Here is a 22,205-nt window from a genome sequence, read left to right on the forward strand (position 1 = left end):
GAGGTTAATGGAATGGTCCCTTCCCCCGACCAACGTACAAACTATGGCCGATAATGTCACAACCCAAGCACCCTCGGTGTGAACAGTTTTCACCTCTGTCCACTGCCCCAGATGTCAACATCCACCGTGACCCTGCTCCACCTGGAAATCCTGGCCTCTTCCCACCCAGAACAGGAGGAGGGAACCACAATGGAGCTGAAACCGATCACATGGACCAGCTCGACTAAACGTCACAAACCTACACCAGCCATCGTTAGAGATGACATGACGACATAGCCACAACAGACCGAAACACATGCGCTACCGTAGCCAAGGCCGCAACATTGCAATCCACATTCCGAGCTTCCCCAGCCAAGATTACATCTGTCACTGTTGCAGCTACCAGAAGCAGAAATACAAATCAAATCCCCGTAATTCTGCCTCAAACACGATCTTTCAACACGTGACCAAGCTGACCTGATACGATGCCAAGCCTCAAGGGCTGACGAAGCACTGGGGCCCAACGTCTGGGAACCCAATTTGAAACAAAAGTGTAACAACTCAGCAATGGGAAAGGAGCACTCTAATCGCAAGTTACAGGACCTGTCCATTGTCCGTCACTGACACATAGTCACACATTGTTTCCAACACCAGGTACTTTGCGAGCTAGGCACAACGATGATCCCAGGCTTGGGGGCTCGCGGGTGACCAATCAGGACACGGGGGGCTAACCACTGACGGCACCATAACACAACCAATCACTATGTAACCATTTTCAAGTAGCGATTTTTAGGGACAACCCAAGCGTACCACCTGACCTCTTCTCTACCAGTAAATCATTTCACCATAATGTCCTATACTGAACCTACCACTCAGAGAACCAACCCGGAGTGGCGATAGGTTTGAGGATGAGCTTTCGCCGATGACGCACATTGTTACGTCACTCAGCTACAAAAGGGGCCTGCAAGCCCAATTGCAATGAGAAGCTCTTGGAACCTACGCTCCATGAACCTGTCCCTGTCTGTTACCGTGCAATAAACAGCAGTAAACTATTGCTCTTGTATGGGCTTCCTACTTCTTTGGGATACGGAAGGAGTTTGGGCCTTACCATAGCTGGAGGTCCGAGGACTCCGAGTGCGGACATGCCGACCACCAAAAATTACCCTAACACTACACCCCCACCAGGACGGTTGGTTCTGGGCACGGAGAGGAGCATGTCAAAGCTTGTGACAGAGCTGGCCGTGTGCCACATCTCGATCAGACCAAGTACATCCAGATCGAGTTCTTCAAAGAGACGGCAGATGTCAGAGGAGTGTTTGGCAGCTGAGCAAGAGTTGAGAGTAGGAATTTGGAGCAGATTGCCCCCTTTGAAGGACTTCCGTGGAGGGGTACAGGTCAGAGGTATGCCCTGTAGAAGAGTTGTAGGTCCCTGAGGATGGGCAGATGAGGAAGGAGGAGAGGGGAAGGTAGCCAAGGAGGAGGAGATGGGTGACAGAGGGATGGCAGAGGAAGGAGGCAGAAGCAGCCATAGATGTGGCAGAGGATGGAGGAGGCAGAGGAGCCAGACAGGGGAATGAACGGACAGAAGGAGAAGAAAGGAAGTTGATAAGGCACGGGAAGCGTCCATCAAAAAGGAGGAGGTTGGCCTGAGGGCCTTGGACAAAGATGTTGCCGTTTAGGTAAACATTAATGATGGTCTTGGAGGAATTGAAGGTGGCCAGGAGGGCCTCCAAACGGGTGCCAGCATTAATGGGTGAGGAGGAGAAAGAAGAGAGAACAGAGACCATATGGCGGTCCATAGGCCTGGAGCGGGAATGACAACGAGGATGTCGGTAAGGGTCTGTCTGGAGGAAGCACTGGTGTAGATATCTGCGATGGGGACATCTGGGTTGGAGACTAGGATATCCGGTTTGAACTTCTTCCTGCCAGACATAGTGAGAAGGATAGGATAGTCGATAGAAAAGCAGTTAGAGAAGATAGGTGTGACAAAGAGCACAACACAGGGTGCAGAGGGAAGAGTGGGTGGAAAGAAGGGAGAGGTCAGAGTGGGTGAGCTAGGGAGCAAGCAGGCAGGTGGGAAAATACTATGGCGGGGGACACAGAAGGAAGAGGGGCACACAGAGTACAGAAAAAAATTGCAGAAAATTAGATGCAATACATAGACAAAGTCAACTGCCAACAGAACCTAGGAGTAAGAATGGACAGAGCAGGAATGCAGGCAGTACAATGTAAGCAAGCAACTATGGATAACAAAAAACACCCAAAAACAGAACAATCTGTAGTGGGGCAATTATTGACTAGAGAGCCTGTTCAGGCTCTCCCCCCCGCCTTCCATAGAAACTACATTATAAAATAAGAAAGGACATATTTGAAACTGCATTTTAAATTCTCCTGGCAATGCAGCTGGCACAAAAGGATAGCTTTTTTTTGCTACACGAGGAGGGAACTGATGGGGTATTAGCTTGCACTATTAGTGTGTTTTAAAATAGAATAGATTAAGTGACAGCAAGGCGTGTATATAAGATAGGGACTCACTACACAAGTAGGGCAGAACAACCGTAGGCAGATAAGGTTGCTGATACCCATGGGGAGAAATATAATGTGACAGGCTTGCACCTGGAACTCGGTAAATGGCAAAATAAATGTAGAATAAATGTGTCCTGTAGAGGAAAATAACGTGACAAGCAGTTGCCATTTTAAACCTGCACCCACACTGCAGCTTTAAGAGAGGAAGAAGCAAAGCAACCTATTTGAACAAATACATTTAATTCAGTAAAATGATGTGGCCCGCTAGATTGTACTTGCCTCAAAGGAATGTCAAAGCCCAGGGCTCTGTAAGGGAGGGTTACATGGCAGAACAAAATACCATTGTGTGTATCCAACTGTCAAAGTAAATCAAGTTGCGATAACACGGCAGACTATTTCAAGACTAAGGGACGAACTGAACATCCCAGGAAATTTCATAACTAATTGGCAGATTAATGTATCAGCGATCAGCTAGGCGCGACAGAGAAACACGGATGCAGCAGAAATGACCAATAATTACCGCACGAGTGGTGAAAGCAGCAGGATTAATAATAAGAGTTATTCATAAATGTGTCAAGAACAGAATGGCGGTTACTGTTGCGAGGATAGGAGGGACGGAATTGTTTGAAGTTGATCCTTGAAACTCAGACATCATGGCGGAGACATGGGCTGTTTTGTTTAATTATGAACAAAGGCGATATGCTTGTCCTCTCCTCCCATCTACAATAAAGCATGTCATCATGCCGCCAGTTCTGAGAGTGTGACTGTATGTTAACCGATAAACACATGTCTTTTTCACCACAGAAGTAATTTAGAGCCTACCAATAATATTCAAGCATGATGATGTAGCACATGTTTATGGATGGTTTATGAGAGGGATCATAGATAATATTTCTGGACATATAGAATTATATATGTAGCTTAGTAGAGGGAGCCAATGACCAGGAGCGATACGTTATCATAATTATGACATTAAAATGGCTATTAAAACTGCTGTTTCTTGTTGAGATGTTGAGAAAAATCTTGAGTGAGAGCTTGGTTGTTAATCTTGTTTTTCCCCCAGTTTTACATTGCAATTAAAACTGGGTTACCATGCATTTAGCTTACCATAATCCACTCTGTGTTTTTTTTATTGTCAAATACCATTTAATGGGTTATTTGGGTTTTGGTCTCTGTTTCATGTGGTAGCCTAGTTCAGTTGGTGCTGTGGACTTTGGGGTGCCACCCTCTTTTTGAACAGCGGATCGGTCATGAGAACAGTTTTTTGTTTTTATGCACAACTTAACAAGAGGACAGCAGGGGCCGGCTTTGGAGTGGAATCCTGCCTGGTCTTCCACCGCCCAATGGAAACAATAGGAGGAGCTGGCAAACTGAGGGGAACCCAGCGCCCAAAACCCTCTAAGGTCCACGGAAAGGGAGTATGTTATGTGCATGGTAACGATTGTGGGTGGAAAATGTATTGTCTGACATTTAAAATACTGAAGTTGATTAACGATAGTCCTAGACAAAGTCTTGGAAGACTGCACAACCTTCTTTTGATGATAGAGTTAAAGAGACAGAGAGATAATTGCACCCCAAGGTAAAAGAAAGAAACCGGAAGACAGCTGTATTTTATTGTGCTGTACTGTGTTTTAATTTATTAAATTGTTCATTGCCGGCATTGTGTTGTGTTGTGAGACAGGTCCTCTAGAGGTGGATTTTTCTTTGTGTGCTGTGAGAGTAGCAGATAGTATTGTTTGGTAGAGGTTAATGGGGTAAGTATGAACATTTAGATTGTGAGTGAATTTTGTTGATGTGAGCCAAAGGTAGGATTTTGAAATTGGGGCGTGACCCTAGACAATGAAAACAGACTTAATAGGTGGTGTATATTAGGAGTGGGGAGGAGGTGTGAGTAAGGGAAAAGTGGTAGAGAATTGTGAAGACTATTTATGTTCTAATTATTGGTAGGCTGACTACTATTTGTATTGTTTGTTTTGTGTAAGTCCCAAGCTGCGTGATATGGTCACAGGGTGAGACGCGTACTCGTAGGTAATAAAGATAGTGGAGAGACTATGATGGAACCAGTGAAATGGGAAGGAGGAAAAATATTGTTGAAACTCAATGGGAAAGGCACAGAAAATAATTATGTGAAGGTAGTGGAGAATGAAGAAACGAAGGAAGCAGCCAGGGAGTAAATCAGGTGGGAGACACAGGAGGAGAAAGAGCAAAATGCACAAAGGGAGAAAGAGAGGGAATGGAGAGAAGCAGCAGAGAAGATGCAGAGAGAGGAACAGGAAAGACAAAGAAGGAAAACGGAGGTAGGAGAAAGGGATGAGTATGTAAAGAGGTTAAATGAGAAGAACAGGAGAATGGCAAAAGAAAAGGAAGATATTTAATAAATGAGGAAGCAGATGAGCCAAAAGATTAGCAGAAATATGAAACCAGAGATGTGGGGAGAAGGGAGTGGGACAATAACCCCAGAGACCAGGGGCAGAGATGTTTTGCCAGAGATAATGAGTGGGACATATGTATGGGAACCGGTTAAGTGAGTGAGTTTTGATCTCATACTTGAGGATGACGAGAGTGGAGAAAGTTACAGAGAGACAGATTGGGTAGACATTGATGGTGAAGAGGGGAGAGAAGAGACAATGCAAGCCCCACAAATGGATACCACAGGACCAGGCGTAGAAGAGATAGCATCTTTGCTGGGGCCAGACTTAAGCCTATATCCACCCCTCACAATAGTACTCCCCATAAATGAAGACCATAAATCACCATATTTCTTAAGAAACTTGCCAGAACGCCAGTGACACCGTCTAGCTGAGACATTGAAAAGGAGAAATCGTGCAGCATCACCTTTGCGCAACAAAGGGGTAACACAATTCCCACTGCTCCACAAGGCATTAGGGCAGCCCCACTATACTCCATGGAATCAGACAGAAAAAAATAACTTAATTGATTAGCTGCCATCACTAACAGCGGGGGTGGGCCGGTGGATCTACAAGCTAGAGCGTGAGACAGCTGGGATAGCATTAGCTATGGGTGACATGAAAAGCCTATTTGCATCCATATTGGGTGACCTGGCAGAGAACGTGTAGAAGCGAGCAGGCTATTTTGCAGTGACAGAACATAACACCACTAAATATGACAGGTCACCATTTAATAATTGTAGAGCTAATGTATGGAAGGCACTGAGGGTGTTATTTCTAGATCAATCTAACATGAGTGTCATAATGACTAGAAAGATGGGGCCTACTGAGGACCCTGTTGACTATATTCAAGACATTAAAGAACATTGGCGTTTGGAAACTAAAGACCATTGGGATAACAATATCAGTGTTTTATCATATTCTATGTCAGGGTCTACCCAAAAATAGTACAGAGACAGTTAAAAAATATTGTGGGGATTGAAATGAGACCATGGCCAGAGAATAGATACAATTGAATATTGTCCATCGCTGTAGGTTAAAGCAGCAGAAGGATCAAAAGAAAATAGAGGAAAGGCAAAATTGGTGCAGACGAAATTATCCAAATAGGCGGTAGAAGGAGCGCTATTGATAAATACAAGAGATGGGAATAATGGACAGGGAGCTGTCATGCCACAGCAGGGCATGGGTGTTCATTTTGCATGAAGAGGGGATAGTAGTCTTTACTCCAGAGGAGGAAGATGATTTGGGTTTGGTGGAGGACAGTCTCGCTTCGGAGAACCTGGGGGAACTGGAGCAGTATGGTGGACATGTGGGAAAGTAGGAAACATTACACAAGTGTTTAGAAGTAGAGGACCAATGCAGGAAGGTACAATACAGTATGGGCCAAGAGGGGGGATTGCATACTCATCACCATATGGTGCTCCACAGCATGACTATGGGCATTATGACTACACACAATATTCACCAGATCAGACATAAGCATTGCAGGTGCAGCAGCCCTGAGGGCCACAGATACAGCCACAGATAGTTCCACAACAACCACAGCAGGCATTGACACAGCAAACACAGAGTGCAGTGCAATCATAACAAGCAGTGACACAGTGGGATACCAATATTCTGCCACAGACACATACACCACGGGTAGGAGGAATGACAGCGGTGGGGGGCAACCCTTTTACAGGGATAGGACTGAACATGTATCCCCAATAGGACAGCCCACAGAATAGCTTGATGTGCCCTATCCCATCGGTAACCACAAACCCTGAACAGGAACCTGTGGCAGAGGTATCTATAGGCAACCAGACTCTTTCCTTCTTAGTTGACACTGGGGCAACAAAGTCTTGTGTCAGACATGGCAGATTTCCGATGTCAGGAATATTCATGGGCATTCAAGGCTGTTTTGGGTCTACAAATACGGTTCCTTTCATTTTGCCTGTGACAGTAGGAGATCAGACCATAGATATCCTATTCCTGTATTCAAGGAAGACACCTGTTAACATATTGGGAAGAGATCTTATGGCCAAACTCAATATGCCAATATCATTCATAGAGGACAACATAATATGCTCTACACCAGGCATATATTTCTAGACAGCAAAAGAATACATACAAGCCTTTCATGGGCAGGAAGTGATGTTAGCATCGCTTCCCAGCATTGAGGGACAGTTATTGAGACTACCCACAGACCTCGTATTTAGAACACATATACCTACAGATGTAGCTGAAGGGGAACTGGTTAGAATTGAACTAAAGATGGCTGTAGTGAAGGAGGATAGAGTAATTTTACACTGCACTGATGAGGAAGGAGTGAGTTGGCGCACAGTAATAGCACTTGACGCATCACACAGACTGATCCAGTTGACAGATGATGAGTTGTTTAACTACAGTGACTCTGCTGATGAGGTATTGTTGGAGATAAATATACCATGTCAATTGACAATAGAGTATACAGAGGTGCCAAAACAAATAATGATAGATAAAAAAGTACCATGATTTATGTAAGAAGATTAGGCAAGGGTACCCGACGCACTATGGGCAACCAGTTCACATGATTTAGGGTTGTTAAAAGGGATTGGAGCAGTAAAAATAAATTTAAAGCAAGGGGAAATTTTACCTCAAGTGAAACAGTATCCAATGGCCAAGGAACAATAAATAAGCTCATGAAGCAGGGAGTAATAGTGCCATCAGAGTCTCCTTGCAACAATGCTGTACACCCAGTGAAAAAATCACAGGGCGTGCTCTGGAGATTCATACAAGATTTACGCCCTTTGAACAACATTGTTGAGCCTGAATTCCCAGTGGTACCTAATCCTGCCACGGTATTGTGTAACATATCTCCCACAGCCTCGTATTTCAGAGTGATTCATCAAAAAATGCATTTTTCAGTATATCCCTTCATGAAGATTTGTAGTATTCAACTGCATTTGGTGAACCTTTTTCTCCCTTGGAAGAGGTCTATATTATACATTCTGTTCTGGGAACAACTAATTTAGTTGTTTAACAGCAGGTACTTCATGGAAATTGATTTTGTGTGTTTTTATTTAGCTATGGAATATCATTTTTTTGTTTGTGAATCCCATAAGCTTATTTTCACTGGAATTATGTATGTATAACATTTTTAAAGGTTTATTCTTTTGTTAAACCAGATACAATAAAAAAAAATGTAAAAAGTAATACTGGATCAGTGTCATCTCCCACAGGTGCACTGTTACTTCCCCAGTCTGTGTTTAACAGGGTGTTGCAGAAGGATTTGGGAAACATACAAACTCCCAGTGTCATCAAACAATATGTAGATGACTTGCTTGGGTCGAGACGGCGGTGCGACTGCCGTTCTGAAAGACGTGTACTTCTCAGGAAGATGTATGATTTTGCTCAAGAGAAGCTCAAATTGGTATTTACACAGCTCCAACAAATAGCACCTCAGTTTTTTTCCAGTCATTTGATGCTGTGCACTGATGAAAAATCGCATTGTGGCAGGCCTAAATGGAAACATAAAATGACTGCTTCCCATGTGCTTGACCTATGTCTTGCCGACACTTCATTGCAGGAACACTCTTTGACGCCTATGACACGAGCGACAAAAAATAGGTACACCTGTTAGGATTTCCTGATTTAATAAATCCATCGCGTCAAAACCGGTCGGAAACTGAAGAATGTTGGAGATGTGATTTGATGGTTTGTATTAATTATTATGTAGATCCATTCCCACAATTGATGACATGTTTCTACATTTTTGATATAGCATGAAATTATGTCTAGAAAATGTTTTTTCATGCCATTATTTGAATGCCTTTTTGACATCCAAAACAGATTTTTGTGGATGGGTCTGTTGTATGTATGAGAATATAGTAAGATGAATTAATGAATTGTCCTTTGCAGTAATGTGTCTGGTTATCTGCAATGTTTTAGATTTTGCGTTTCCTGCAACCTTTATGTAATTTTGAGTGTTAAGTAATTTATGATTCTCATTTTTCTAAATTTTGTATCAAGGCTAATAAATAATAATTTTGATACGCCACACTAAAATAAGAGTCATCTGGAAATGTTTTCAGTATATTTGGTTTGATAATACCCTGATTCAGAGCGTAGGGTTTCCGGGCATCTTTCAGTATAGTATATGACTTTCTTGTATGCCACGACTGTCAGGAACAATGCAGTAAGGACTCAGTGCAGCTACTGACATTGCTAGCTGAGAAAGGGTACAAGATTGAAAAACAGAAACTGCAATATTGTCAGGAAGAAGTACTTTATTTGGGCCAAATAATCTCCAAAGAAGGGTGACACCTGAAAGAGCAGAGGCAATCAGCAATACACCTCGTCCAAACAAAGTGAAGGAGTCGCACCAGTACTTGAGATTATGCAATTATTGCAGAGTATTAGTATTTGACTACAGCTCATACATCCGACCACTGTTAGAAGGGTTAAAGGGAGCACAGAAAAAAAAGGATCTCATACAATTGACATGAGAAATGAGCAGCACATTTGATGAACTAAAAAAGGCCATAAGTACAGCACCTGTGTTAGGAATCCCAGATTAAAAAGCCCAATTCTTCATTTTCTCCCATTGCAATGGAGTAGTGAAGATGGCTGTCTGCCCCAAGAAGACTTCAATGGGACATAAACCTTTGGCATATTACAGCAGGTTGTTCGACGCAGTAATGAAAGGGCATTACCCATGTGAACAAGCTTTGAATGCAGCAGCATTCACAGTTGAGAAATTGTCCACTGGGACGATAGGCTGCTCAGTGACATTATATGTGGAACATGCACTTTTTGCAATACTTGAGAAGCCTAAGAGCACATTGACTACACAGAGGGCCTCGTGATAATAGGTCATTCTAACAAATCTGTCTATTAAGATTGTTAGGTGCCTTGTGTTAAATCCAGCAAAATACATAGCAGATCCAGTGCAGGAAGAAGATTATGTGCATGGCTGCTCAACATACAGAGATTATTATGATGAGATACCTCGCACCAGGGAGGTGGCCTTAGAAACTGGGGTAAAAGTGCTTGTTGATGGCAGTTTAACAATAGACACAAATTCTGGAACAAGAATGACAGGAAATGCAGTAGTGAGAGCAAAAGAAAATTGGGATTTTGAGACTGCTGAAAGCATAGGTCTACCTGCACCTTTTTCAGCACAAGCAGCAGAATTAGTGGCAATGATTCTGGCACTAGAGAGACATGAAGATGAGGAAGATGAGGAAGTTACGGTGTGCTCTGATTCTGCCTATGTGACATCCACAGTGCATCCGGGACTGTCACGGTGGAGAAGGAGGGGTATCCTGTGCGCTGACAGTACACCCATGCAGCATGCTGCACTGTTAGAAAAACTGGTAAAACGCTTAGCACATACCAGAGGTTCAGATTTAATTTCCGATGGAAACAAAACAGCAGATACCGAGGCCAAATGAGCAGCGTAGTTGCCAGACATAGTGGAGGTACCAAAGTCCATGCAATCACATGTAAAAATGATGGCAGCGACTAAAAGTTATAATGTACTGCCAATAGCACAGTTAATAGAGATACAAGGGCGGGCATTACCAGAAGAGCAGAAGTTGTGGGAAAAAAGAGGATGTTCATTGTGCCCCACGGATCTTCTGAGGCGACAGGGAAACACTGGAAAGCCTGTAATGACACTAGAATTACTCACAGTAGCATTAGAACATTTACACTACCCAGCACATATTTCAAAGAGTGCATTGTAGTGCCGATTTCCAGTGAGTTGGTGGTGCCCAACCTGCACAAACACGTGCCAAAATTCCTCATCAATTGTGCGACTTGTCAGAAATATACAGCAGGCCATACACCTAGGACCATGAGAGGAACAATACCTTGCCCAACTGGCCCATTGAGCACATGCATGTGGATTAAATTGATATGGCCCAAACGTGCAGAGGATACATATATGTAAATGTGGTGGTGTGTCCCTCCTCCAGATGGATAGAAGCAGGACCATACACCCACCCAGATGCCATGTCAGCAGCGAAATTGGATGGGAGAGCTGTAACATGGCCTGGCCAGACCTCCAGGACAGCCAGGGGTTCTGCCACTGGCATTGGGCATCTGCCTCGCACGTGAGGTTGACTGCTCCCCCCAGCCCAGAGATTGTCATGGGGCGCCTCAGCAGGGCTGTAACATGACCTGGTCAGAGCTCTAAGACGGCCGGGTGTGCTGCCCCAAGACTTGGGCTCCTGCCTCCCAAGTGGGTCGACCATCCCCAAGGCCAGCGGCGGTCCCTTGGGAGCACCAGCAGGGTCCCTGTCCTTCCCTGGAGGGAAAAGATTTAACGCTGCCTGGCTAGATCCCAAGGACAGCCAGGGGTGCTGCCCCCGGCCTTGGGTGCCTGTCTTCCATGGGGGTCAGCCGTCCCCAAGCCCAGCAGCAGTCCCAGGGAGCCCTGGCAGAGTCCCCATCCCTCCCTGGAGGGAAAAGCTGTAACGCAGTGCAGCCAGAGCTCCAGGACGGCCAGAAATGATGCCAGTGGCCTTGGGCGCCTGTTTCCCATGTGGGTCGACTGTCCCCAAGCCCAACGGGGGCCACGTAGCTCCAGCTGGGTCCCCATCCTTTCCTAAGGGAAGAGCTGTAACGCAGCCAGGCCAGAGTTCTAGGAAGGCCAGGGGTGCTGCCCCTGTCCTTGGGCATCTGCCTTGAACTTGTGTCGACTGACCCCCATCCCAGCGGCGGTCATGGGACGACCCAGCGGATTCCTGTTCCTCCCCAGAGGGAAAAGTTCTAATGTGACTCGGCTAGAGATACCGACTGGCTGGGGGGCTTCGATAGGCAATGGGCCACACAGCCCCCACCCCAAAAAGCCTTTTGGCTTCAGTATGTACATATCATTTTCTGATGACATCGCTGCACGTAGTGTGCGCCAGCGTCATCACGGTTATACCCCGACCACGCAAGGGGAAGTCCTCCCATTCACTCCCTGGGGGTCGGGGAGATTGCCGGAGCAACATGGGGGTGCGATCATCGCCCCCAAACATAAGCAGTGCGGACAAGCTATCTCGTCCTACCCACTGGGAATGTAGTGCGGAGGATGAGATACCTCTTCCTCCGCACTTAAGGGGTTAAAACTGCTCTGACTCTTTTGAAGAGAAGTAAAGTCTTCCATTACACTTCCCTTGCCTTTTGCTCATTATTATGGGGAAACTGATCAGTCCTTCAGACTATCAGTACTGGGATACTATGTATCCCTTTTGAATTCTTTTACTTTTTAACATTGCACACATCACTTCACAGTGCAGTGTAATGGGTATACATTTGTATCACCCTAGCTTTAAAAACCTGGGATTCTTGGTTAATTTCATATGTGCCTAAAGACAAGCTGGTGGCAGCAGATACGTTTATGCATTATTTTTAGTGTGTACATTCGAGTTTACTGCTACTAAACACGGCTAGAGTCCTAAAATGGCTGTGCCGTGAGATTTTTGCTTTCTTCTTTGGCCATATTTTTGTTTTTATTATTATTATTCTGGTATTTATTGAGCAGGGGCCTATCTTCGAGAAGCAATGGAGCAATTTACAGAGATTTACAACAATACAGGTAAACAATAGAGCACTTGACAGATACATACAACAGTACAGATGCATAACGGAGCGCTTTTCAGGGGTAACAACAGAACAGCAGGGGTAGCATACAAAGGGGCACAGAAGAGGGGTACAGTTGTACAGGGTGGCGGGGAGCAGAGGGACAGACAGCGTCTAGCGTAGGGGCAACGTGATGGCCTAGGTGTTGAGGAGGAGAGGCTTCTTCAAGAGGTGGGTCTTGAGTTTTTTTTCTGAATTGTTGAAGCGTGGGGGCGAGTCTGATGCTGATGGGCAGGAGGTTGCATAGTTTTGGGGCATAGGCAGAGAAGGCTTGTTTTCTGCTCATTTTGTTGTCCTGATGCAGTTGTTTGGCCTTCTTCTTGTTATGGCATTTCAGGAAATTTCTTATAAGGTCATGCACTTGCCTAGAAATGTTGCTGTTTTTGCGGGCTAGTGATGCATGCGTGCGTGTGGTGCAGAAAGGGGGTGGGACTGTCTAGTATTTCTTACATCCTTAGTGCCAGAAAGTCTAGGTGTGGGGCAAATGTGATACCAATAGTTGTCTCTAATTAGACAACTACTGGCTGTTTGAATGGTGCAGGTCCTTACCATTGGTAGGCTTTGTCTGGCTTCCAGCTCGGATTTTGGATAAGAAGTTGGCTGCTGCAGCCATTTCTTTGAAGAAGGCTGCTGCAGCCATTTCTTCAGTAAATCTTTGGAGCCAAGGATCCCTCGAAAAAGAACAGCCTGCTGAAGATCTGAAGATGACTTCTGAAGCGGCCCAGCACCCTGAGTCTGACCCAGTGAAGCCCTGTTTGACTACCTGATCTATGAAGATCCAGAGCAATGCTTCAACCCTTGGACCTAGTTTCAATGCCTTCTCGAAGATCCTGCCCTTCTGAGCCTTCAGCTGTGTCCCTGTACTGTCCGGTGGACTGGCCAGCTCTCTTGTGCGCTACCTCACCAGAAGCATCGCCGTACTGCGTTCCAAGACCAGAACATCTGTGGTCACCACCTTGTGTCACAAGTTGCCTTCTCCATGAATTTCAGCATCCCAACTGTCCTAGAGCAGCTTCTGTGACCATGATTGGAAGGATGCCTGTCATCGCCAATGTGTGGAGACCATCGGCAGAAATCGCCTTTCTCCAACCTGTGAAGTGTTTTGAAGAGGTCTGCATCTGTTTTTCTTTCTTTCTTCATTGACAGTGGTTGCATCTTGCAGCTGCACACAACCGGAATTATCCTAAAACTATCAATACATGGGCACTGCTCACCAGAACCAACAGTGGAAGAATGAGCTCCCAGCAACCCCCAGACAATCCACAAAGTCATCTAGATGAATTGGAGTCAGGGGGCTAAGTAAACACATTGTGTACGTCCGGTCATGACCGCCATAGCATAACATTGGGAATAAGTCCCTTTGTCACCTACATTCCATTCCACTCACCTTTCGGTTGTCAAACCTTGGTACAGTAACCTGAAATATCAGAAAGCATTTACTTACTTTAACATTGTGGCTCCTGTGACCTTTGGGAACAAAGCCCCATCTTTCTTAGGGATTGGACAGCTTAAGTTAGGTTATTAACTTGTGATCTGGTTCCATCATTTATTGCATCTATTTACTTACCTGCTTTGCTAAATACGTTATTTGATGCATTTTTAAACCTATGGTGAATGTATATATTTGTATGAGAGTCTTGTAATGTAATACTACCTGTTAAATTCATATTCCAGTGTGTTCAGAAGGCCTATAATAAATAACTGTATGTTTTATACTTACTGTCTAAATTGAGGTATTGTGTGCCATACTGTGTAGACTCATTGAGAGCCCGACGGCACTCACATTCTCCTGAGAATACACCTTGATTGCTTATCCATGTACCTTGATTGGGTTTTGCCTAACCTCTGAGAGGTCCCTGTTAACTATAACTACGGTGACCTTCTAAAACCTTTTTACCAGGCTAGATTCTAGAAATCCATCTTAACAAGTGCACAGCAAATGCTGTTAAAGCACACCACAGTCACTAACATTCACAATGTTTGATTTCTTTTTTATTCTTGTCTTTGTTTGTGGGTCTATCTTGGGTTGCTTTCTTCTGCGAGGTTTATTTTTTTGTTTCTCATTTTCTTACTGTGACTTTGGTATGGGTTGTCATTTTGGTTTTTTAATGCCCAATTGCCAACTGTTATTTTACATTTAAGCACCTTTGTGGTCTTCATGAGTTAGGTGCACTTAAAAGTTACAAATATTATACAGAAATGACAGATGTTCTAGTAAATTACATTTTTAGTGCATTTTCTCACATTAATATATAAAACACGTTCCAGGAAACCACTCTCCCCTACTACCTGCAGTGTACAATTACAGGCCCAGAATCTGGCAACTTGGTCGCATTCATCTTCTCTACCAGTCTTAGCAGGCTTGCAGGCTTACTGGGAACTCCATGGTCTGGCCATGCAAGGTAATGTAGGTGTTCTACAATCTTTTCGGGTTCACCACTCTATGGGAAAGGAACAGAAAAGGCCAGTGTGACCACTGTGCAGTAAAGAAGAACATTTGCAAGTCATATTTTTGTTCATATTTCAGGATAATCTTTCCAACCAGATAATCATGGATGTTGTTGCACTGAACATTATACCAGCTGAGAATATTTAACAGCTGAAGCAATATACTCCATGTGCAGGATTAGCTTACATATACATTATTATACGAGCTGTCGCCGGCCACGCGTTGCTGTGGCTCAGTCTGGTTGAATGGAAAAGAACGAAAAGAGAAAGTGCTAGTTTGTAATATGTTTAATTTCACAATGGCTATGGTGGTTCTCCAAGTTGAGGCAGTTTAATTTTCCCAGCGGCGCAACACATTCCTTTCGTTTCTCCATCAAATTTCAAAGCCTTACAATAAGGACACACTTCAGTCATGGTGCCGATGGGAACATGCCGGCTCAAACTATAATCATCAGCTGGGTTGTACCGGAATGCAAGGCGATTGTAATTGCGTGATTGCTGAGCACGTAGTCGTGTTTGATGCTGGTCTGCTCAGCCACTCTCAGCCTGTCGCGTTGGAAGCATATCTGAAGCTGCAGAACGCCATTGCTGTGCTCGCAACGGTGCATGCTAAAGTCTGGGTGCACGTCGCTCTGCTGCTTCCTCGGCACATATTTGAGCCAGTGTGTGTTGCTTTTACGTCCAACAGATGGCGCTGGTTTGCAGTAAAATGTTTAGTATAGCGTGTGTTGCTTTTACGTCCAACAGATGGCACTGTTTTTCAGAAAAAGCATGTTTTTACCTGTGACAGGTGTGACATCTATGTATAGTAGGTATATAAAAACATGCCCCTATTCGATTGCAACGTTGTGTCAAAATTTCAAAGCAATCGGTGCAGAACTTTTGGAGATTTAAGGTTTTGAACAAACAAACATTTACATTTTTATTTATATAGATTCGTATTACTTCCAATTTTACTTAGCTTTAATCCCACTAATTTGATTTTTTCACTGATGCCTTCTCAAATCATTTTGAAGAGTGTAATGATGGCTGAGCAATGACAACTCAAGACAATAAGATCGTGTGTCATGTAGTTCAAGGAAGGGTTAAATCAAACACCTATTGGGGAGGGAATTAAATGCTAGGAGTTGAGTAACAGAAAGTGGGCTAGTCTTACAATATCCACCACCTCTTGTGGCAATGTTCCAAATTATAACATTCAAAACATTCAGGCAGTACTGAGCAATAGCACAGAGTGTAATGGATTCCAAGATGACAGCCAGACCGGATATAGACTTGGTTCAGCCCCTAAAATGTAAAATAAGCACTGTTGAACCCAGGATAAGTAACCAATCCCATCCATGCCACATTTACAGAGGGTAATTAATGAGCCCAGTATTAGCAGGTTAAGCATTTGTCAGTATTGACCAATACCAGTAGGCCAAACATCTTTCAGACATATGCAGCAGTAGGTATGTGGCCCTGACCTGTACAGGAGAGGGTGCATAGCCTAGATGTTTTAAGTAAACCTGGTATTATTTCAAATATGGCAACAATGAAATATCATACATTTTGAAATTTGAACCCCAAAGTCTTGATTGCTTTGCCTTGAGCCTGATTGGAAGGAAATTCAATCTGTATTCCATCTGTAATAGGCAATCCTCAACACGGTCACTATGGATTATGGTTTCTTACAAATATGTATGAATTAAGCCTAAAATCACTCAATGGAAGATCTACTTCTGATACTCCAGGCAAATTTACATACAAGGGCGGGAGCCATAGAAGTAGTTCATTACGGTTTCCTAATATGTATTGAGGATTGGCCTAAAATGTTGGACATGGAGGTAATTGCTTGTGAAGAAAGAGATCATAATCATGATCCTCTTGTACTAATGCCTTATTTAAAATGTAATTTAATACCCCTTGATGTTATGCTTAATGTGGGAGGAGTAAGCAACAACAGATGTGCCTTGAGATGGGATAACACTCAGTTTGATCTACTCTGGCCAATTTATTCATAGTTTTGACACAATCCTTGGTCAAATAAGATAGCTAACTTTGACTAATTGTAGTTTACCATGTCCCTAATAAGGGTTTGAGTAAACCTCCTTAGTTTGATAAGAACTGCAGGAATGCAAAAAATGCACTAGTTTAGCTAGAGTTTAGCTAGAATTACTTCTGAGATTGTTACAAGAAGGAAGGAATACAAAAAAGCCATCCACGTAGCGAAACAAAGTGTCGTGGACCAAGCCTGGGAAAGTTTACACCAGGCTCTTCGCGTAAGGGATTTTCCCAAATTTGGGAGTATGGTAGCTCAAGGTGCATTTTAGCCCACACAATAAGTGTTCTGAACTATAACATTCAGGAGCAATTGTGGATTATCTACTTCATGGATGACTACCTTAGCATTGTCCAGCAATAAGCAGATACTCTTAATATCCGACCCGCATATTTCTCACTTGAATATCCTTGAAAGTTTCTTCCAGTCATAATAGGCTCTGTGTTGCTTCCCCACATAAGAAAAAGATGATGCCACTCGTGGAAGGGCCTCGGGTGGCTGGTAAGAGCGGGCGGTATACAGTGTATTCTTGCATCCAGCAACCTGATTGGCTAAGAGCCCTTCCCCGGGTGCAAATGAATATTATACGTTAAATCTGAGTTGAGAAATATTGGTTTGGGCTCCTGGTTTTTCATCCTATTATTGGCCAAAATTGGAAGTGTGTGTTAAAAGAACATTACTCTGGTCACCAGAATTTATTAAGATTAGACCTTGTACTAAAAATCTCCATGGTCGGTATAACTATTGAACTACCTTATTTTCAGGATTCTTACTTAAACTGAACCAGAAAGTTGTATTCACGTTCTCTTTTTACAAAACCTAGGTTTGGCATGTTTCCCCTAAAGGCACTCTTATGATCGATGATAAATGTTCATGTGGGCAAATTGTTGCAGAGGATATCACGCATTTTATGCTGTTCGGTCAATGTTAAAACAATGCAAGCAGGCGTCTCTTGCCCTTATTATATGCATGCCAGGCAGTGTGGATGTTTTTTACTATGTGTAATTCTCCCCTTCTATGCTGGTTGTTGAAAGTTTTTTGGACCAGGCTTTTAAAATAAGGTAAAAAACTGGCATTAAAATCTGATGAATCTGTTATGTTTTATGTATTACTGCTATCTATTTTAACTCTTGAAGCTAAATCGTTTTTTTTCTCTTTGAATTTTTTGAATTCTGGTAATTTGGCATTTTTTTACTGCTTTTATGGAAAAATCAATGGCTTTCTGAAATGAAGCTTATTCTGATTCAATTGCACAAGAGCTTGATGTACAAAGCTAAGATTTTGTGGAAACAATGTATAAACTATAATGTAATGGTTTAACAGACAGAGCAGACGGGTTGACAATAATCTAACTGCGCAAATCAATGTAAGCACGGTGGCCCGGTTACACATCTTAATAATTGCTCCAAAACAAATGTGTAGGGGCTTTTGCTGCATCCAGTAGCCTCTATGTGTTGAGTGTGTTAGTTTACACAGAGGGAAACTAGGAAGCAGATTTTTTGTAATAGAAAGCACTCTGAAGTCAGGCCCTGAGCGCTGATGGTAGCTCAGGGCCAAGGGTCCTTTCTTTCTCTCATTAACCTGCTCAGGAAACACAGGGCGGGCTTAAGGTCTCTGTCTTGCCTGGGCACTATATGGGCAACAAGAACAAAGTGGATTGTCTCCTTCGCAGTCCTGATTGTAAGTGGTCAACTAACAGTTTGGTTCCCCCGAAGATGCACTAACCTTTCCGGCTGCGGGCCGGCCACCCTATGGTGGTGCACGGTCAACAAACCATTGTGTAAGTCTGCTCCATTTCCCCAAAATGCTAGCTGTTCAGACGGTTTGGCTTTTCTCAGAAGTCTGGAGATGGGCACTGCTGAAATGCACCAAAGGATACAGAGTATATAAACAGCATCTGACCAGAGTAGGTCTGGAAAGCAACATCACCAGACCTGGTCTCTTGACCCAGGAGAAGGGACAGCGACAGCTTTCCTGATGCGTCCTATCAGATCAGCAGAAGGGCACTAAGAGAACTTTTCTCTTCAAATGTGTTCATGCATCCCCTAGTCAGGTGGGATGGTATACTGTCCATTTAGCAACGATGTCACTGGAGATGTTTGAAATCTTGTCACCGGCTCCTGTCACCTAGAGGCTGTATGGGTGCGCGACTGCCTGTGTACCTGTGTGTGTGTAGGCTGGGGTTAGGAGGGGCAATGATGAGGGGCAATATCAAGGTAAGAAAACATGTTCTTTCCAGCTGTATGCGGTGCAAGCATTCATTAAGAACATGTTTCATACTATGGCATGGCATTTTTTTCTGGGCATCTATGATAAATTAAGCTTGTAAGTGCAATTGCAGGGCTAGATTGATATGATATGATTTATTTTATTTTATTTTTTATTTTATTATTTATTTGTTACACGCCCAAACCCTCAGGTGTCACGGCGAGGAAATAAGATGCCTTAGGAATTAGTCATATTCATACATTACATTAGTTGCTTTACATGATATAGGTTACAAACATATTCATAAAAATATACAGTGGCCTAAGTATTCACAGCAGTATCCGGTGGGAGGGGACCTATCTTTGGGTGCTAATATTGGTTGAATAGCCAGGTTTTTAGCTGTTTCTTAAAGATCGTGAAGGAGGATGCTTTTTTGATGGTGGTGGGTAGGGTGTTCCAGTGTTTGGGGGCTAGAGTGGTGAAGCTGCTGCCCCCTGCTCTTGCGGTTTTGAATCGGGGGGGGTCCAGGAGGAGTTTGTCATTGGATCTCAGTAGTCTTATATTAGTTTTAGGATGCAGAGTGTTGTTGAGGTAGATGGGTCCTTTTTTAGTGATGCATTTGTGGGTGATGCATAATGTTTTGAAAATGATGCGGGCTTTGATGGGGAGCCAGTGGGCATCTTTCCTGGTCTTGGATATATGGTCTGATTTTTTTATACCTAGCGCTGCCCTCAGGACTTTGTTTTGCAGAAGTTGCATTTTGGCTAGGTTAGTGTTGGAAGTGCCCAGTAGTAATACATTACAGTAGTCCAATTTCGATAGGACCAGTGCTCTGGCCAGGGTGAGGCAGTTAACTGGAGTCAGAAATTGGCGGCTGAGTGCAATTAATTTGGAAGTGTAGGCCGTGGAGGAGGAAAGTACATTGATCTGTTTAGTCATGGTCAGGCTAGCATCGAGGTACACGCCCAGTGTTTTTACTTGTTTTGATACTGGAATATTGGTGCCGTCGATGTTGATGGTTGAATATTCTGGCTGAAGGGTTGCTAATTTGGCTGGAGCTCCTACGATGAGGACTTCCGTCTTCTCATCGTTAAGACATAGGCTGTTTAATGCCATCCAGTTTTGTATGATGGCGTAAATTTTATTGATGGTTGAAGTGTCCTGGTCATAGTTGCCTGTAAGGGGTATTAGGATCTGAGTGTCATCCGCAAAATTTGTGTATATGACACCCATATCGTCGAGTGCTGAGAACAGGAGCTTGGTATATGCGTTATACAGCGTGGGGGAAAGGCAAGAGCCTTGGGGCACTCCTATGGGGACTGGGATGGGGTTGGCTGCTTCTTTGCCTATGGACACTCTGGAGGTGCGGTCAGTTAAGAATGATTTCACCCAAGCAGTGGCTGCCCCAGAGAAATTAAATTCACGGGCAAGTGAATTACAGAGTTTGTCATGGTCCACCAAGTCGAACGCAGCTGAGAGGTCCAACAGCAGGAGAATGCAGAGTTTCCCTGAATCTCTAATGGCATCCATCTGGATTTTGAGGTCCAAGAGAGCTGTTTCAGTACTATGGTTAGGCCTGAAGCCTGATTGTCTGGTACCGAGGAGCTGGTTAGATTCTAAATGGGCTTGAATTTGGTGGTAGGCTAGTTTGTCGATGATTTTGAGTAAGAATGGGACCGTGGTTATGGGGCGATAGTTGGTTGGAATGGTGGGGTCTAGATTTGGTTTTTTTAGAAGTGGTGTAACCCAGGCTTCTTTAATGCAAGTCGGAACTATATTGGAGTTGAATGAGGCATTGACAAATTTAGTGATGAGGGGGGTCAGGGTGGGTGCACAGGCTTTGACTAGTTTGGCTGGGACAGTATCTCCTTTGCAGTTGGATGCTTTTAGTTTGGAGATAGTCTCGAGTACGAGATTGTGGGTGACTGGTGTGAATTGGAAGGGGGGGTTGGAGTTGTCACTGGAAAGGGTACAGGGATTAGAGGAGGGGGGGGTTTTGTAGCTAGGAGTAATTTTTTGGAGTTGATTTTGTTTTGTAACATAGTGATTTTGGAGGCAAGAGCATCTTGTATAGTGGTACACCATTCTTTGCTTGTGTTAATGGGAGTGTCGGTCGGAAGTGGGTTTTCAAGTTCTCTAAGGATAGAGAAGAGCTCTTTGGAATCAGATGCTGCATTGCTAATGCGAGCATTGTAGGCGTTAGCTTTATGTGAGATGATAGCTGATTTGTAGAGGGTATTTGCGTCTTTGAATGCTTTAGCTGAGTCTGGGGAGGGATGTTTATTATGGGCATGCTCAAGAGAGCGTTTTTTCCTTCTAAGGGCGATTAGTTCCTCGTTGAACCAGAAGTTGGATTTTTTATTGAGGCGCCTTAGTTTGGAGGTTACCGGTGCTATGGTGTTAATCGCTGTGGAAAGGCATGTGTGGTAGTACTCAGCGATAGTAGTTGGGTCATTACTGAGGATAGATTGGGTATCTAGCAATTTATTCAAAGTGGGATCGAAGTTCTCAGCTGTGAGCTTTTTAGAATTTCTACTTTCGATGATGTCCATAGGTATGTTCTTGGGTATGCTGGGTTCGTCACTAGTGATTGTAAATTCTATGCAGAAGTGGTCTGTCCAATTGATATGATATGATATGATATGATATGGTATTTGTAACGCGCCTATACACAAGTGTTTCAAGGCGCGACGAGGCAGGGAGGGAGGGAAACAAGGGGAAAACAGACAAACGATCCTACTAGGCCAGGTGTCATTCAGATCGCGCAAGTGCAGAGGTAAGGGGAAAAGGAGGAAGTGCAGGGGGAGGAGGTGGGGGGGAAGTGCAGTACAAGGTAAGTAGCGTAGAAAATAATAATAAATAATAAATAGAAAGGGCCAGCTGGTGGCAAGTGCGAGGTAAGTGCAGAGCAAGTGCTGGGAAAGGGGCTGTAGGGATACAGTGACAGTCCCACAGTGCAGGGGGAGCCGGGGAGGCAGTGCAAGTGGAGAGTGGCTGGGCCC

The 22,205-nt window shown here is 43.9% G+C and overlaps 1 protein-coding gene across 1 annotated transcript in view; it reads right to left on the bottom strand.

Annotated features, from left to right (window-relative positions):
* The window catches only part of LOC138511247 (receptor-type tyrosine-protein phosphatase kappa-like), a 1,445,374-nt gene that overhangs the window by 340,601 nt on the left and 1,082,568 nt on the right, over positions 1-22,205 (bottom strand). Inside the window, exon 22 of the mRNA XM_069626788.1 lies at positions 14,796-14,947. Within this exon, the coding sequence (XP_069482889.1) occupies positions 14,796-14,947 (152 nt within the window). The remainder of the gene's footprint in view (positions 1-14,795; positions 14,948-22,205) is intronic.

The sequence above is a fragment of the Ambystoma mexicanum genome, chromosome 6p, assembly GCF_040938575.1.
Source record: "Ambystoma mexicanum isolate Mex_15411 chromosome 6p, UKY_AmexF1_1, whole genome shotgun sequence".
NCBI classification, from domain to species: Eukaryota; Metazoa; Chordata; class Amphibia; order Caudata; family Ambystomatidae; genus Ambystoma; species Ambystoma mexicanum.